Here is an 18,262-nt window from a genome sequence, read left to right on the forward strand (position 1 = left end):
GCTTACCAAATTGTTGAGAGAGGCGTAGGAGAGTACGAGAATGAGAGACTTGAGAGGGCATGAGTGAGAATATATATGATGGGGAGTGGCAGAAAAATATGAAAAAATAAGGGATTTGCTAGTGCCCCTCGCAAAAGGCATTTCGCTGTTGGTCTGTCCAATGTCAGACCAACCACACAAGATCACTTTTCAGCAGATTTTGTCTTCAATCACTGTGTGGCCGGTCTTACATGCGACAGACCATCTGCGAAATGCCTTTTGCAATAGATGGACGCTAGCATTTCTTGAAAAATAAAATAGAGTTTTTCTTATGCCCTATTTTTCAGTCACTTCTCATCCTTACCACACTCATCCCTGTCATTTCTCTCACCACTTCTAAACCAAATTTCATGGAAAAAAATTTCAGGGCTACCAAACATAAAAGTCATGCCAATTAGACAATTCCATAAAAAAATTGAGGCCTAAAAGGATATTAGCCGGATTTGCTGGTGAGGTCCAGACAGTTGATAGTGAGAATCTTGGGTATCGGATATAGAGAGAAATTTTTTTTTGCGAGGTAGATTTTAAAGAGAGAGAAGAGGGGGGCAAATGTGTTGAAGAAAGGGGGCGAATTTTTCATCTGGCGAGTCATAAACATAAAATTGTGGGCCCAGATAGATGAGTTTACCATTCATCTGCTAGGCATCTGGGCCCACCAGCAAGTAAGTAATTCAGTTGAGAGCATCCTTCTTGTCGTTCTCTAATGTCTCAAAGCTGTTTTTGTCTTCACAGCTCATCTTTCTACTCTACTCTGATGGAGCTTTCTACCCTCTTTTTCACCTTCTCATACTCATGGCCTCCTCTCTCTACTCCACACTCCCTCCTCCTCCCCCATTTCCAAAATTCCCAACTCCATCACCCATTTCCCGCCATTTTCCAACTTACCCACCAACCACAAATCAATCTTTCATCTTAAGGAGCAAAACCCTTTTATGTCCTCTCACTCCAACCTCAAATCGAGTACTAAAAACTAAAGCCCAATTGAACTTGAATTCCCCTCTCATTTCTCCTCAAGATCAATGGGGAACCTGGACCGTGCTTTTCTCCATTGGCGCTTTCGGCATTTGGTAAATTATCCTCCTCTCCATATTTAGTTTTCATACTTTTTTTTTTTTTGTCTTTTCTGCTGAATCTGTTAATATTTGAATTTGGGTTTGAAGGTCAGAGAGAACCAAGATTGGGAGCGTGTTGAGTGGGGCGATTGTGAGTATTTTAGTGGGGCTTGCGGCGAGTAATCTAGGGTTTGTTTCATACGAAGCTCCCGCGTATTTGGTGGTGATGGAATATTTGCTCCCATTGGCTGTTCCTCTGTTGCTCTTCAAGGCGGACCTGCGGCGTGTCATTTGGTCAACTGGGAAATTGCTCTTGGTGTTCTTGCTTGGATCAGGTAATGCTTATTAATATTTTCATTTGTCCCCTTTTCTGCTCTTTAGTTTTGCTTTGTGGAATTTTAGTTTTTGAAGTTACTGTTTCTTTAGCATGATTGTTGGAGAAATTCTATTTTGGAGGATTTCTATTTTGTAAAATAATGCATCCACATCAGAGCGATTCTGATGTGGATTGATGATTCTTTGTTAAAATTAGCATTTTCATTTGTTGTATTATTATTTTGTTGGTATTTCTCCAATGACAAGCACTCTAGCACATATAATCAAGTTCATCGATAACAATTAGATTGTACATTATATTTTTACTTAGTTACTTGACTACGAAAGGAATCATGGATTTACCTCAGTAAAGCACCACATTTGACAAGGAAACCAGGACAACATTTTACACGTGGCTGCGTTATTTTTTTGGTGCCAATGTAGATTAGTATTTACTATTTAGTATTTAGTATTTACTTATTTGTATAATTAGAAGAAATAAGTTAAACTAGTCCCTAATAGAACATGCTTTGGGGCCATTTTAGTCATCCCTGAAAACATTTCATACCTTTCTTAAATATTTGCAAGAGTTAAAAAGTGGTTGCTAAGGGGAAAAATCCAGTAATGCTGGTGAATCACTTGATCCAATCTTTTGATATTTCCCACAGGGGCACACAAGATTCTTCCTTTTTCCAGGCCAAGAAGACTGCAAAATGCGGGTGAAAACTGGACCAAAGTTAAGCCTTTCTCTTGTTATCACTAGACCAGCTGGTTAGTGGGATGGGCCCACACTTTTCAAAATGTGAGAACTTTGTTTAGTTGATGAGTGATTTGGATAATTCTGTTATGACTTTTCTGTTGTTTGGTTTCCATGCATTGACGTTATAATGTGACCAAGAAATGCTAATAAGTAGAGTCAAGCATATTATGTCAAATTTATTCATTATCCCTTTCTCTCCCTCTTTTATTTGCACCGTGACACACCACTAGTATGTCAATTGACACTCTTGCCATGCTGTATCTTGTAACACATAGGCACACATTATTTTTCTCATTCTTGTTATAGATTAAGTCTCTGTTATATTTATATGTTTTCTTCTATCGTGACAGTTGCAACAATGATTGGAACAATAGTAGCATATCTATTGGTGCCTATGCGGTCACTTGGTCAAGACAGTTGGAAAATAGCAGCTGCCCTCATGAGTAGCTATATTGGTGGAGGTAAGGTCAAGGAACTGTAGTTACATGTTTTTTACACAAGCTTTTTCTAAGAAAAATTAGTATTCTGCAACCTCAAGTTTGGGTTTGACTAGCTGAGCCAGAAAGAGTCAAGCCAAAAAATCCAGTCTTAGTTTTCCCTAACCTGTCAAAAATAAAGTTACTTTTGAAACATAGCTCTAGTACCAGCTAATTCAACTCTACTCACTCTAGTTTATAAAACATTCACAAAATCAAGTTTGGTAAAATTCATAGAATGTGCCAGTATATCTATCGGAATTCCAATAAAGGCAATCCTTCGCATAATCCCATAATGAACTATTCATCAATAGTAAAATGTCAAGCTCTTTTCTTTCTTTGCTTTTGTATTAATGAGAAGATGTGGGTGGATTGATGAATGTAGTAAAATTAGGATAGAAAAGTAATAGTGGCAAAACATTAATAGGGAAACTAAAAAGGGAGGCTTAAACTTGAACCATTTGAAGCTTGTGCAAATAATTATTATTTGCTCTATCTCATGTAGATTTACTTTCAGACGTTTGAAGCTTGTGCAAATAATTATTATTTGCTCTATCTTATGTAGATTTACTTTCAGTATTCCCCTAATTGAACTTTATAAATGCATCGCTATTCTTATGGAATATCACCACTAATTTTTATATAATGTAATTCAAATAGAATACATTCTTGTTTGACAATTACAACTCCATCTATTTTACGCACTTCACCAATTTAAACTAATGATTCCATGTAAGGCCCTCCTCACCAGCCCTTTAAGTAATATGGTAAAATACAATAAGCAATATGTCACAACTAATGACATTGACTTTTTAGTGTTTCTTGTGATGACCTTGTTGCCACTATTTATCTATTAATGTGATGTGGAGTTTGTGCAGATCGTGTTTCTTTTCCCATATAATGTCATTATTAATAACACTCCGTCCTTGTTTTGTGGGAAAAATTCAGCGGTCAATTATGTTGCAGTTTCAAATGCTCTTGGCATTTCTCCATCAGTGTTGGCAGCAGGACTAGCTGTAGACAATATTATTTGTGTGATATATTTCACGATACTTTTTGCATTAGCATCAAGAATACCTCCTGAGGCTTCAACATCAACCAACGGTGCGCAGTGCTTTTCTTATTACTTTGCTATAAGCTTCTAGTTTTGAAATTCACAAATGGAACATAATGCTTGTCCTGTAAGATTTCTAACATTAATAATGTCTTCTTATCATTGCAAATTCCGCCTTCTGATTTATTTTTGTGAAATTAATTCAATTTATTATTATAGTTGATTGGATGGATTTCTTTTCAAAATATACTGTTTATAGTGCCTTGTACAAATGATATGAAATTCCGAATTGTAGTTTGAGTATTGCCTTTAACTCTGACGATTTTTAGAGGTTATTCCAATTCACCTTCTCTAAGGTAAGTCCTTTCCTATTTTTAATTAATGTCAATTTTTTGACCCAAGGACAAATAATTACAGGAAATAAAAAGTGAATACACTGATTAGAAATAGGAACCCCTCATAACATTATCCTTCACTAAGAGTAAGGTGGACCATTTTCTGATCTAAAGACATGGTTAAAGGTGATCTCCATCATCATGCTAATGTTGTGGATTCCCTCTAAACATTGGTAACTTGATTGCACGATCCAAAATAATTTCAGACCTTAGGATATGGATCCAATGAACACGGTACGGATCCAACTGTTGTGCTCAAATCCTGTCCACTAACATTAAGATCCTATGGATCCATTGTACTATTATTTTTTTTATTTTTCTTGAACAAGTAGTTCATTAAGGGAACGTTTGGATTACCCACAAGATTTAGTTTTGGATTTCTCACATTTGCAGTTGAGATTTGGAAATGGATCATATCCTGAGATTTCCAAATAAAGGTGTCAATTTTGGCTCGGGCTCGGAGGCTCGCTCGAGCTCGGCTCAATAAAAAGCTCTGCTCGAGCTCGGCTCGAATCCTTAACGAGCCGAGCCGAGCCGGCTCACCAGGCTCGTTAAGCTTAACGAGCCGAGCCTAATTTAGGCCAGGCTCGGCTCGTTAAGGCTCGTTAAGAATTTAATATATTTAAATATATATATTATATATTAATTTATACATTAAAAGGGTTGTCCAGGGAGTGAAAGGGGGGGGGCGGGGGCAAAATATGTCACTTCATTTTTGGAACCCCATTTGTTACTAGGACCACCCCCATAGTGTAAAAAAAATAGTCAAATTACACTAGTAGGGCTGTCCAGGGAAGATGAGGGGTGTGAACATAATATAACCCGAGCTCGGTAAGGCTCGCGAGCCTGGCCGAGCCGAGCCGAGCCCGAGCCTGGTTCGAGCCCGAGCCGAGCCGAGCCGAGCTTTTGAGCTTAACGAGCCGAGCCGACCCTGGCCAAGCTCGGCTCGGCTTGGCTCGTTTACACCCCTATTTCCAAATCATCTAATATAGTGGATTCAAAATCTGATTTTCAAATCTGTTCTGCAAGGCATTATTTGGAAATCAATATTTGTGGCAATTACCTTCACCTTCGCTGCTCCTTGACCTTGCTGCAGTTGCGCCAAACCAGAGAAGCACGAAGCGGGTGTGGGAGTGGCGGGGGTGGGGGGGGGGGCGGCAAGCGTGGGTGTCTAGAAGATTCTAAGGTTGGGAGCATCGTGGGAGCGTTAATGTAACATTTTCATCATGTCTTTCAAAATTCAAGTACATAAAAAATAATAAATCTAACCGTCCTCATTTTCATGCCCTCTTTCTTCATGCCTTATGAAGATTTGGCTCTGTGCTTGCTCCAATGAAGTACTTTGAACGGTTGGAAGAGTTTGATACAAGTAAGTTGGTGAGGGGATTACTAATGAAGTAAATAGGAGCGGGCTGGGAGCTCCATGGAGCGGTTTTCCATCTCTTCAGAATCGTGCTCCCTGGAAGCTCCTTCCTAAGGAGCGCCGAATCGAGGTTCCGAGTCGGGAGTGGCACCCCAAGGGAAGATTCTTGCTTCTAAGCGCCAAATGTCCCTCTCTCTCTCTCTCTCTCTCTCTCTCTCTCTCTCTCTCTCTCTCTCTCTCTCGTACAACATGAGCATGAGGATGATTGATGTATTTTGTATCCAAAACTAAAATCCAAATCCAAATCCAAATCCAAGAACATGAGGTATCCAAATGTGGCCTAAAGGTGAGAGACAAGATAAAAGCAAACAAAATGCCAGGCGGAAAAGAAAGAAAATAAAAACAAGAATACCCAATAAGCAAAATAAAAAAAAAGTTTGGGCAAAGCACGTAAGCCAAACAACCAAAATCTAATTGGACACAGACATGAGATCCCAGACTTGATCAATCTACACAAACTATAAATCTGGAATCTCTGTCCATGCTACATCATCTTTGCAGTGCACCCTGAAATCAATTTTTCTTCTTTTGCATTCCCTTCTCACAATGGGTATTGGAGCAAGTATAGTCTCAAAGGTCAATCATATAGCCTCCTTTTTTTTTGAACGAGGGAATATAATCTCTATGGAGGCCTTTGCGCACTTATTGTCTCTAGAGTTGACAATATGTCAACCTACATGAGCAATGTTAATATTACTATCAAAGTTTAGACCTACATGAGCAAAGTTAATATTACTATCAAAGTTTAACTTTAGCCAACCTTGCATAGGAGTCTCCAGGATAACTTGAGGCTTACTTGAGAGTATAAAAGAATCACATACATTTATCCATTCAGAAATTAAGGTGGTTAGAGAGAATTCTATAAGAAGGATCAATATTTAAAACCCTGAGGAGAGATGAGAAGAGGGTTCTCCATAAGCAATTTTTTCTTTTGTTATCAATGGGACTTCCCTACCATCTCCAAAATTCGCTTAAACAATGTAATTCATCTAGGTTGTAAATTACATGTAAACATATTGAAGAAACTTGAAAACCTTCTAGGTATGAGAGATCCAAGGTATTGGATTACAATATAGGGTGTATTTCCAAGGGAGTGAATGCAGAAAGTACAATCTCTAGAGTTGACAATATGTCTACCTATATGCTGATCTCCTGTGAGAATCTTTTCCTAGATATCAACCATAAGAATGGAATGGCTCTCGGAGAGGGAATGGGGTCCCCAATAATTGGATTGGAAGATGTTGCATCTAGCATAGACAAGTAACCGAAGGATTTGACAGAGAAGAGGTCCGGATTGGTAGGAGTCCAGATAACCTTGTCAAGATCTTCCAAAGAAGGGATATTTAGCAGACATCATAATAAATTCATTTTATGCCCTAAAGGAGGGGCTCCCGCTAAGTATCAGGGTAATCATTGGCACTGCTTGAGAATCATTCCAATCAATGTAATAAATGACATTGACCTAGGGGTTCATGGCTCTATAATAGAGATATGGGATCTCAAACACAGATTTCAGAAAAAAAGCATCCACGCCCAGAATAGAGAACACTCATGTAATGCATCCAAAAATAAAATCGATGGAACCCCCTCACACGACCTCATATCGGAAAATGGACATCACCACTGTGTTTCCTCAACAAGTTCTGAGTCGAGAGAAAACTCACAAATGTGATTTTTTTATTTTCCTCTAGAAAAATAAAAAAAAACATCAAATAGCTCCCAAAAAATAACATAATAATGGCATGATATGTGCATCCAAGCCATCTAGGTTTCAGACCTATTCTATAGACGTACGATGATGTTAGTTGTACAGCATGATGACTTCACCAATACATTGACTAGTCACGGGTCTGATTCTCTTAAAAAAATATGAAAAACCCCTTCCTCTGATACCAAGTTGGTGTTAATAGACATTAGAGTAGTAGAGGGAGAGAAGAGAGGAGATAAAGAGTTGGAGAGCATGAAATAGCTCCTTCAGGGCTATTCCTGTATATTAATGACATGGAAAAGAGCAAGGAATCAGAATAAATGAAGCCCCCCTCAAGTATAATGTAATCCCCATAGAAGAAATAACTCTTATTTCCTATAGCTAGGAAAAGACTTGCAAACTAAATCAGAATCAGAATTCCAATCTAAATCAGAATCAGAATACCACATGTTTGGCAAAGATCCCCTGGCATTTACTCTAAGGTAATTTTAGGTCTTATCATTCGGGTTAGTTAATCGTTAGTGGATGATTATGGACCGTATTTGTTTTGTTTTCCTTGAATGGTGAACATATGAGATTATGGAGCGTATTTTTATTTATTTTTTTGAATGTGAGCATAACAAATAACATTATGGACCATATTTGTTTTGCTTATCACCATGGGTCTATTACCATTCAGAAAAAATCAACCTGAGTATACTTTCAAGTGTTTCATCAGATTAGTTGCAAATTGTTTCCTTAGAATATTTATAATTAACAAATAATTATCTAAAGCTCCAAACATTCATCCTTATATGCCACAATAGAGCTTGTGACAATCGACTATGTGGTTTGATAATATTCTTATCAGTTGATTAATAATGTTTCAACTCATTGAACATATATGATACATGTGGAGTGTTGTGTAAAATTATAAGAGAAATCCTCTTATGGAAATTGAAGCTTTGGCAGATGGTCTAGTGGATGTGGAACCAAATCCAATAAACAAGCTCCACGTGTTACAGACTGCTGTAGCTCTTGCGATATCCTTGGCTATTTGCAAGATTGGCACTTACCTCTCGGACTTATTAAGAATTAAAGGAGGAAGCCTTCAATTCATAACAGCAATTGTGGTAGTTTTGGCAACCATATTTCCATCACAATTTAGCTACCTTGCACCTTCTGGAGAGGCTGTTGCTTTAATTCTGATGCAGGTAGGTTCAATTTCTTCTGAAAGGTCTCTGATATGTTTAATTTGTATATACTTTTATGCTGTTTCCTGGAAGTGCTTAATCTGTACTTTTCTTTGTATTAAAAGGCTCACATTAATTTATGAACAAATTTGATGGGTTGTTTTTGTTCTATTTTCTTGTTAGTATGAGAGATGGAAGTTAGTTTCATACACTTTCCCACTATCAGCATCTCTTTTAGGAAAATAAAAGGCAGGAAATCATTAGGACAGTTTTTTTTCCTTATTTCGTGAACCTCTTGCAATGTTCACTGAAATCATTGCTTTCGATATATTCTTTCATAAAAAATAAGCAGAGCCTAACTCCTAAATGATACATATCAATTATCAACCCAAATTGTGTTAATGTATCTATCGGAGAAGAAAGGCAATGTTTCTGTCGTTTCTGATTTTATTACTTCAAATAAAAGTTTTCTGTAAGTTGTTCCACCTAATAGGTTGATTTTCTTAGATCCTGAAAAATTGACAGATAACTACAGCGATAGTTAAATATTCAAAATCCTAAAACCTCATCTCCAATAATTCTTAAAAGTGCTCAAGCCATCTCCTTTGGAGTTTTAACATTTTACGATTGTGTACGTTAGAAGAAATGAAAAATGTAATGTGCACATAAAATTAGTTCTGCACTATATCTTATTTTTCATTCTTTGTGCAAATCCTCATATGTGAAGAACTTCAGTCCTCCTCAGGAAACCCTAACCTCTACAAATAATATTTCTCTTTCAATTAGTTTATCCGGTTTTGTGACAATAAATTTAGGAATTTCCATCCATTTGACTACTTTTTCTTGACGAAGTTTGATCATGAGCTCATCAAGTTACCTTTCTCACTAATTTAGACATTCCATTTTTCCCTTGTGTTGAAATTTTATTTTCAAGTTCCATTGACAATGTAGTCTCTATGATTTCATTCAAAGGCTAAACGCCTTGAACTATCTCTGCTGGTCACATGTTGTCGAGCAGTTGAGTTCTATCTTGGAGTCAACCAATTGTTGGGATGCGTTGATTGGAACCCTCAAGATTTCATTTCCTAATGATCCCAAGTATGTACCGAATATTATAAAATGTACTATGCGAGATGGGACAACTACAATGTGAGGCTCAAGGAGAGGATGTAGGAAATGCATTGATGCAACAATATTGTAAGAAACAACAATTGAACAAGGACACAACACTTGTCAGCAGGATCAAACACACCTTGTAAACAATAGTATCCTTCGAAGATAAAACCAAATGGAGGGTGTGTTGCTTTACGAGTATACTGGAATCCGTTTTGTAAACTGTATTTTAGTCAGCAAATTGACATCATCTTTGCTATTTCGGATTGAATAAGCAGCTATATCGTTAGTTTTCTTGGGTTGTAAATCTCAGACTGGCCTTTTCCTTGGTAAATCAATAAGGAAAGGTTCATAATTCCTCTATCTTTTCAATTCAGAAAGAGTTGTTCTCTGATAATTCAATGTGTTGGCTTTTTGGAGCATGTCCACAACAGGTCTTCTTTGCTGTGGTGGGAATTAATGGGAGCATATGGAATGTCATCAACACCGCGCCAAGTATTTTCGCATTCGCTTTTGTTCAGGTAGCTGTCCATCTTGTTGTAATCGTTGGTATTGGAAAACTGCTAGACTTTGATAAGAAGATGCTGTTTTTGGCTTCAAATGCAAATATTGGTGGCCCAACAACAGCATGTGCGATGGCAACAGCCAAAGGATGGGGTTCCCTGATAGTTCCTGCAATCCTTGCCGGCATATTTGGAATTGCCATTGCAACATTTATTGGTATTGGGTTTGGAGTGTTGGTGCTTAAAAGAATGTGATTTTTTCAAAGATATAATATTACAAACTGAGCTCTTATGTACCTTGAAAGATAATTGTATGATTGATCTTACAAATTTTCTTTGTATGGAAAGAAATTGTACGATTATTCCACGTATTTATTGGTATATTTGTGCAACCTTTTTTTTTTGAAAGATAAAAAATGAAGTTAAAAAATTAGAGGGGTGCAACATGAGGACTCCCAGGAGGTCACCCATCTTAGTACTACCTCGCCCAAGCACGCTTAACTTCGGAGTCTTATATTTGTGTAACTTGATCTCTTACAAACTTGACTTCTAACAAACTTAGACATTGGCAGCTGAACTTTCTAGTGTGCTTCTCTGAAGAAAAACATATCTGAACTCAATGAGGACCCCATTAGAGCAGCCACCATGTCACTGGAAGGGTGACCTGTCGAAAGGATTAACATGGTAAAAAAATGCCAAAGTGAAAGCCGTCAGAGTGAAAGTCACCAGAGAGTTGGTCATCGTGGGAGGGGCAACCTATGAAAAGGGCTACCTGGGAAAAACGGTCAGAGTGAAAGCCGCCACAAAGTGGGTCACCGAGGACAGAGGATGAGGAAGCGTGGTGGAATCTTGCTGGCCTAAGTGGGGACCTGCCTGGGTATGAGACTAGGTGGGACCCAGCCTGGTATGGTACAGTTTTAAAGATCTTAATCTAATGTGTTCTATCAGCTCGGGTGGTTTTGGCGTATCGGTTAGGTACCCAACATCCTCAATGGTGTCACTGTCTCACGATGGATGCATCCATTGATGAACGGACACTTCACCTTCTATTTAAAGACATGAACAAGATAGAATCTAAGGGTTTTTAGGATCTTGGCTTTGCGAGTGACCGGTTCTAGATTACCAACCTTAGGACGCCAATCTGACCTATCCTTTTTCAAGATAGAGTTGTATTAGAGCGGGAATCCTTTCAAATGGTGATAATAGGAGCTACATACATCTGATTGCATGAAAGAGATTCTAATGAGACAGAAATGGGTTTTATGAATGGGAAGAATGGTTTCTTTTCTTTCCCTTTTCCAACTCAATTTTCTATTTTTTCTCTTTCTTATTTTCTTTTTGTAACGTCATTGCAAATGTATGCATACTTGTCCAGCATTTTATTCTGCTTTAACCTCTCAATAATTTTCTGTTAACAGATTTACCAGCTTTAATAGAACACACGCTGATCACACATTGGTTCCCTAATTCAGAGTTATTTTATGGGGTAGCACAGAAGTTTAACTTTCTTCTTCTGATATATGCAAACACCTAAAATCATTTTTCATAAACTTTCTTACTCTTCTCTTCTCAACAAGGGTCCATTTGGATGTGCGTTATATAGAAGTAGAAGAAAGGAAAAATATATTCTCATTTATTTTCTTTTTCCTCCTAAGTTGAGAGGAAAGTCGTAAATGGCAATCAAGCAGCACCAAGAGGAACATATATCCTTTTAATTTTATTTTCCCATAAAAACACGATTTTGGTGTAACCAAATGGATCCTAAGGAGAAACTATCAGAGTTGGCGATGGATTTGGAGCTGTAGGTGGAGAAGTCAGAGCAGAGATCATCAGTGGCAGAGAGATGGTGGGTGTCTATGATGATTTTGAAGTTAAACACGTGGCTGCCTCAGTGTGTTGAGCGATAGTTGGAGGATATGAAGGAAGCATGATGGGGTCTAAGCGCCACGACTAACACAAGTTATGAGAGTTTAGTTTATAATTTACGTGCACTTGCGAGCTATATTATCAAATAATACTTGCTTCATGAATGCTTTCATTACGATTGCTCTCTCTGTTTCCTACTAACTTCTAAATGGTATTGAATGAATGGTCGAGGAGATATACAATTCTACTATAAAGTATTAGAAAGTAGAGAGGCTAACTATTTTGTATGCATTTACAGCAACATGTAGGACCAAATAACCGTATATACATCTATACAACAATGGGACCAAGTTTATGAAATAATATTTCCTATGTTATGGAACTTGTTGATAGATATTAAAGCAATCCAAGCATGACACATTGACTAACAATGAAGAGTACTTAGATACTTTGAAGAAACAAGTCAATTAAATTATGTTTTGATTGTGATGTGTTTGGATATTTAGATGATGATTTTGATAAGAATGTGGCTAGTAAAAATAAATGTCTAGACATGTATCATTCCTTGGAGGCGATTATCTCGTGGTCTGGTTAGAAAAGAAAAGGTGTGATGAAGACATACTTGGAGTAGCTAGAGGCACAATATACTTAAATTGTGAGTAGCTGGACATGTGACTAGCATAGTTTTCGATATCTACATGTGATGCATTCATGGGATTCATTGATCATTTCATGAACGCCACAGGAGGGGAATCCCAGTATATAGGAAATCGAAAGATGAACGGCCATCCATCCCAGTAAATAGATTATCAACTCCATATAGAGTAGAGATGCAATTTGGGACATTTTTTGAGAATTCGGGATGAACTTTTAACTTGAAATCGAGTTGAGTTTGGGTTGAATGCAATTCATTTTTTAAAAGCTCAACCCGGCTGGACGCTCGACCCCAGTTGCACACTTATAAACATCCATTTGAGGTAAGACAACCAAAGTTAGACATGTGTGGGAAACTTTCTTGTCATATTGATAACAAATATTGAGACTCTTTGGATTAAGGCTGTGTATTGAGATGTTTACCAAACACCTGTATGAACGACCATCTGAGGTAAGATATAGCCAAAGTTAGACATCCATAGGAAACTGTATTGTTATAGTGATAAGGTGTATTGAGATTGATTGGATTAAGGCTTTGTGTATTGAGATTTTTAGCAAACACTATTATAAACAACTATTTGAGGTTAGATAGCCAAAGTTAGACTTGAGTAGGAAGCCGTCTTGTTTTTAGTGGTAACGTGTATTGAGATTGTTTGAATAAAGGCTGTGTGTATTGGAATTTTTTAGCAAAAACTCAACCCTACCCAACACAACCCAAGTTGCACTCTTATGAACAGCCATTTAAGGTAAGATAGCCAAAGTTAGACATGTGTGTGGGTATTCCCTTGTCATAGTGATGATGGGAAATGAGATTGTTTGGATTTAGAGTTTTTGTGAACAACAATGCTTTTTAGCATGAAATGTGCATTGAGATTGGTTTAATAGGTATGATTAGTTTATTGGGTCTGATGAATAGGTTTCGTATCAAAGTATTGCTTCTGATATACATTTTTATAGGAATAAAGCATAGTGAACGGTGTGGTAAATAGATAACTATATTAGCCAACAAGTCCAAACAACCCTCTTCTTCATAAAACCTCTCCCACTTTAGTTTAGCCAGTTTTCTAAATCCATGTTCTAAATTCATCCAAGAACCCTATTCCTTCTACAACCACATCTATCTGATTTTAATTCTGCGAGTTTTCTAAATCCAAGTTTGTATTCATCTCATCCCCCAGAAGAACATTCGTACTTTTACATCTTCCCCATCACTTTTGTTCGGCCAATCCTCTATGAAGTTCTGTTCATACACTATATTTGGATTCGGCCAATTGGATAGTCAAGTGTAATAACTGATGCAACAAAAAACGAACAAAACAAATCAAATCTGACTAGTGGGAAGATAATAGGAAGTAGTGAATTAATATTGCGCCTGTTGTGGTCACTCTTTCTCAGTTTAATCTAGTTGAAAATCATTCAAGTTGTAATTATATAGCTATTGTTTCAAAAATTTGCCCACCAAATATGGGTATTTTGATCATTTCGATAAGAGCTAGATTCGGGCCCGACGATTGACTTGCGCAAGCATCATGAAACTACATCTTTTTAGCAAAATAAGTTCACGCTTTGCTAGCAGCTCTCATAAATTTATCAGAAGGAATTAGAAATATGGGTTTTATAAACAGGTAATAAATACTTGTGTTAACAGTTTGTTTTGCGTAGGTATTAAAAATTGGGTTTTGCTACCTTAAGGTGCATTGGAAAACAAATTTTACAATCATTTACACATTGTTTGATACTTTAACTAATGGTTTCAGGGTTAGTGATATTCCTCCCCTCTGATGCATATCCCCCCCCCCCCCCCCGCTCTCCTAAGGGCACTCGTTATTTGTACAACCATCATATCTAGATAGCATTGAAAAAATATCAGCTCAACCATATTTTTTTAAAGAGAATAGAGTTCCTGAGGTTAACCTCATATAAGCTTATATGAGGTGGCGCTCACAAAACATAAGGCGCCCACTTTGTTTGGATGATCAAAACAATTCATTTGCAAGGCCCCATCATAGATAGGGTGTGTACCAAAAATTAGCTCCATTCGATCATCCTAACCCCTCCAAAAGTGGAGGAAAAAATGGGCAGATTTATGGGCAAAAAGTGTCTATCCATTTTGCCCTCCACTTTTGGATGGGTTAGGATGATCTAATGGAGCTGATTTTTTTGTACACACCTTATCTATGATGTGGCCTTTCAAATGAATGCTTTGGATTATCGTAACAATATGGGCCCCTTATGTTTTGTGAGCGCCACCTCATATAAGCCATATAAGGTTAACCTCAGGAACCCTTTTCTCTTTTTTAAAAGAGAATTGCTAGTGCAAAAGGCATTTCTCGCATGTCAAACCAGCTACCTCGTGAATGAAGACAACAGACCTTAGCAAAAATCCCTTTTTAAAATGAGAAAGATGTGGTTATTTGCCCAAAAATGTCATACTTTGTATCGAACTTGGATTTATTAAGAGAATGTTACTGATTTGCACAACTTTAAGAGAATGTTTTGAAAGAGCTGTCTAATGGTTATTATGAGTTTTCTAAAAGTTATACAAGAAAGGTAACATTCAGCGTGTTTTCCAATGAATACGACTCTCGATGACTGTCAAAAGAGCTGATATTTTTCAATTTTTGCTAACCCTCGTCTCTTAGTATCTAGAGAGCTGTCAAAAGGTTATTACATGGGTTGTGCAAATAACAAAATATGGTTGTGCTGATAACATTTCATTTTTAAAAGTTACTAGTAAAAATGCACCCAAATATCAGTTCAAATAGTGCAACATGAAGTGGCAATCTAATATTGGACTGGATTAAAAGGAACAACTGCCTAGGATCTATTGATATATGATAGGGAAAACAGTATTACTTTATTCAACTATCACTTGAAATAGTGTAAAATGAGGTGGTAATCTAATATTGTACTAAAATTTCAAAATGTCTTAATTGGAGCTTTGTGTTTGTCATACGTGCAATCAAGTTTCTATCAGAATAATCACAAATTAAGTTCTATAAAGCTCGTTTGGATGGCGAAAGGTTTGTTTTTTGGCATGAAATGGCCTACATAATGTGATTATCGAACTTCATAAAAGCAATTCAAGCAGAATGCAAATATAATCCAAAGGAATTCTCAGATCATATATTGCATATTTCAGAGTAAGAATATAACAAACAATGCTTTAAGAAATGAAAAAAAAATCAATCAAAATAGGAATAAAAGTAACCAAGCATCCATCAATCAAATAGGCTAAATATATCAGTAATTGCTCTCAAAAGCTCTAAACATTTGTCAATCAAACATAATATTGCATTAAAAAATAATAATTGCATTAATCCTTCAAAGACATCCTGTTAAGAAAGTAATATGGAATACACCCCATAGCCTATATACCCCATAGCCTAAAGGTAAAAGAAAAATTATTAATACATGAACATTGATAAAGAAGCGCTAAAACAACGAAGTTTTTGTAATAACACTACTCACCATATTTTGATGATCGCACTCCTCACTTTATTAAAATGTACTGTATGGCCCGTACCATAGGATGATCCAAACCGTCCATTAGATGGGCCACTGCCTACATAGGTGGTGCCCCAAAAATAATTTTCATAGGTTGATCCGAACCCTCCTATCTATAGAGGGTTATATGTTGATATAAACCGTCCATGTGATGGAACACAACATCAATCGGTTGTGCCCATAAAATCATTTGCAGAGGTTGTATTTTGCAATAGCACTACTCACCGTATTTTGATGATGGCACTCCTCACTTTATTAAAATGTACGGTATGGCCCGTACCATAGGATGATCCAAACCGTCGATTAGATGGGCAACTGCCTACATAGGTGGTGTCTCAAAAATAATTTTCATAGGTTGATCCGAACCCTCCGATCTATAGAGGGTTATAGGTTGATCTAAACTGTCCATGTGATGGAACACAACATCAATCGGTTGTGCCCATAAAATCATTATCATTTCCATAGGTTGATCCTAGCCCTCCAATCGATAGAGGTTTCCATAATTGTTGTTCCGCTTAAGGTGCCCGGAATCCGTCAATATTTTGCAAGTGTCCTGAATGAGTAATATCAAGTAAACTTTAGTAATTGTCATATGTCTTTACCTCTTCTTGGTATTTTTTTTCCGTAATTGTCATAGACACGTACCCTTTGTCCGTACTTTTCGTATATAGATTACAATTTTACCCTAAAGAAAGTAGGTAATATCATAACGTCTTATGCAAGAGAATAAGCATAATACACTTGGGATATAGATGCAATTTTTGCCTTTATATATAGTAGTTAGATTATATGCTTAGATGTAGGCATATGCTGTTTTTAGAGAAATTATACGGTGTAAGGGCTTACAACAATAACGCCTTTGTAAGGTGGAAGTACCACTCTTGACATTTGATCCAACAGCAGCTCCTCAAAAAGCTCAAAATGTGAGCTGCTGTTGGATCAAATATCAAGGGCGTTACCCGTTACGCCTACCGTATTGTTGGAAGCCCTTACTTACACCAAGTAGAAGTTAGGATTATTTTACGTGGGACCCACTTGCTTTCACCACATCCAACAATCCTGCCGTTTGAAAGCAAAATTGATTAATGGTCCAAATTCAACCCGATCTCAAGTTAAATTTTATAACTTCTAGCCCAAGGTGGACCGGACCGTCTGTGTCCAATTCTAAAAGGCAACTTATGTTTGCACTACCATGTTTTAACAATCGCACAAACTCAGCTCGTCCTTTCCTGAAGGTTATTACAATTCCCAAAACCTCTAAAAAACCAATTAAAAAGGAAAATACAAGATGAGTTTGTGCAATTATTAAAACATAGCAGTGCCAATATCAGTATCCTTCTAAAATGAGCACATATTGAGAGAAGTCTAAAATTGAATTTAAATGTTATTTAGTGTACATTTAGGGCCGTTTGGATACCTCATATTTTGTATTTGGATTTGGAATTGGGTTTTGGATACAAAATGAGTAGATCAGCCAGCTCATGTTGAGGGAGAGAGAGGGAGACGGTACTTCCTAGTGGAGGGGAGAGGTTGAGGAGCAAAGAGGGTGAAGGAAACTTAGGGGTGCAACTCGGGTCGGGTTGGGTCTGGTTGAGGCCAACCCTAACCCAATCCGAGATAGCATTCCCTCAACCCTAATCCGAACCTCAGGCCTAACCCAACCTGCGTCCAAATTGGCTCGGGTCATCTACGACCAAACAGAAAAATAGAAGAAAGAAATACATAATCTTGAGAAAATCAAGATAAAATTAGAAGAAGGAGGTCGGGTTCGGGTTGCCAAGGCCTCAACCCAAACCCAACCCAAATTTAAATCGGGTTGGCTTTTCCCAACCCAACCCAAGAAAATGCCAACCCAACCCGAGCCAAAATCGGGTCGAATCCGTCGGGTTCGGGTTGAGCCCAACCCAAGTTGCACCCCTAAGGAAACTTCCACATCTGTGGATTTCCAATTAATTATTTCCACAGCGTATTTGGAAATCTGAAAAATCAAAGGATTTCATCCGCATCCAAATCACAACGCAAAATGGGCTGCAAATGTGAGAAATCAAAATCAAAATCTTCTCGCATCCAAACGGGCCCTTAAGGTTGTATTCTTTAACCCATTCCCTGTTTCTCCAAATCCCCAACTTTGACCCAATAAAACTGCCAAATTTCTGAAGCAAAGGGGAGTCCCTCCAAATGATTCTATTCCGTTCTCATTGTCCACTCTGAAATGCCGAGAATGA

General features: G+C 37.5%; 1 protein-coding gene across 3 annotated transcripts; it reads left to right on the forward strand.

Annotated features, from left to right (window-relative positions):
* The first annotated feature begins 775 nt into the window (after nt 1-775).
* LOC143887847 (uncharacterized) lies at nt 776-10,391 on the forward strand. Of its 3 annotated transcripts, XM_077392063.1 has the most exons (7): nt 776-1,106; nt 1,200-1,426; nt 2,517-2,627; nt 3,591-3,746; nt 8,165-8,415; nt 9,942-10,028; nt 10,135-10,391. In XM_077392063.1, the coding sequence occupies exons 1-7, from the start codon at nt 832-834 to the stop codon at nt 10,171-10,173; spliced, it is 1,146 nt and encodes a 381-aa protein (XP_077248178.1). In that variant the 5' UTR covers nt 776-831; the 3' UTR covers nt 10,174-10,391. The 3 variants fall into 3 exon arrangements, with proteins under 3 accessions (XP_077248178.1, XP_077248176.1, XP_077248177.1); XM_077392061.1 differs by having other exon boundaries at nt 9,942-10,391; XM_077392062.1 differs by having other exon boundaries at nt 777-1,106; nt 8,174-8,415; nt 9,942-10,391.
* Nucleotides 10,392-18,262: the final 7,871 nt, after the last annotated feature.

The sequence above is a fragment of the Tasmannia lanceolata genome, unplaced genomic scaffold, assembly GCF_043159265.1.
Source record: "Tasmannia lanceolata isolate RefF3 unplaced genomic scaffold, GAP_Taslan_0.1 ptg000012l, whole genome shotgun sequence".
NCBI lineage: Eukaryota > Viridiplantae > Streptophyta > Magnoliopsida > Canellales > Winteraceae > Tasmannia > Tasmannia lanceolata.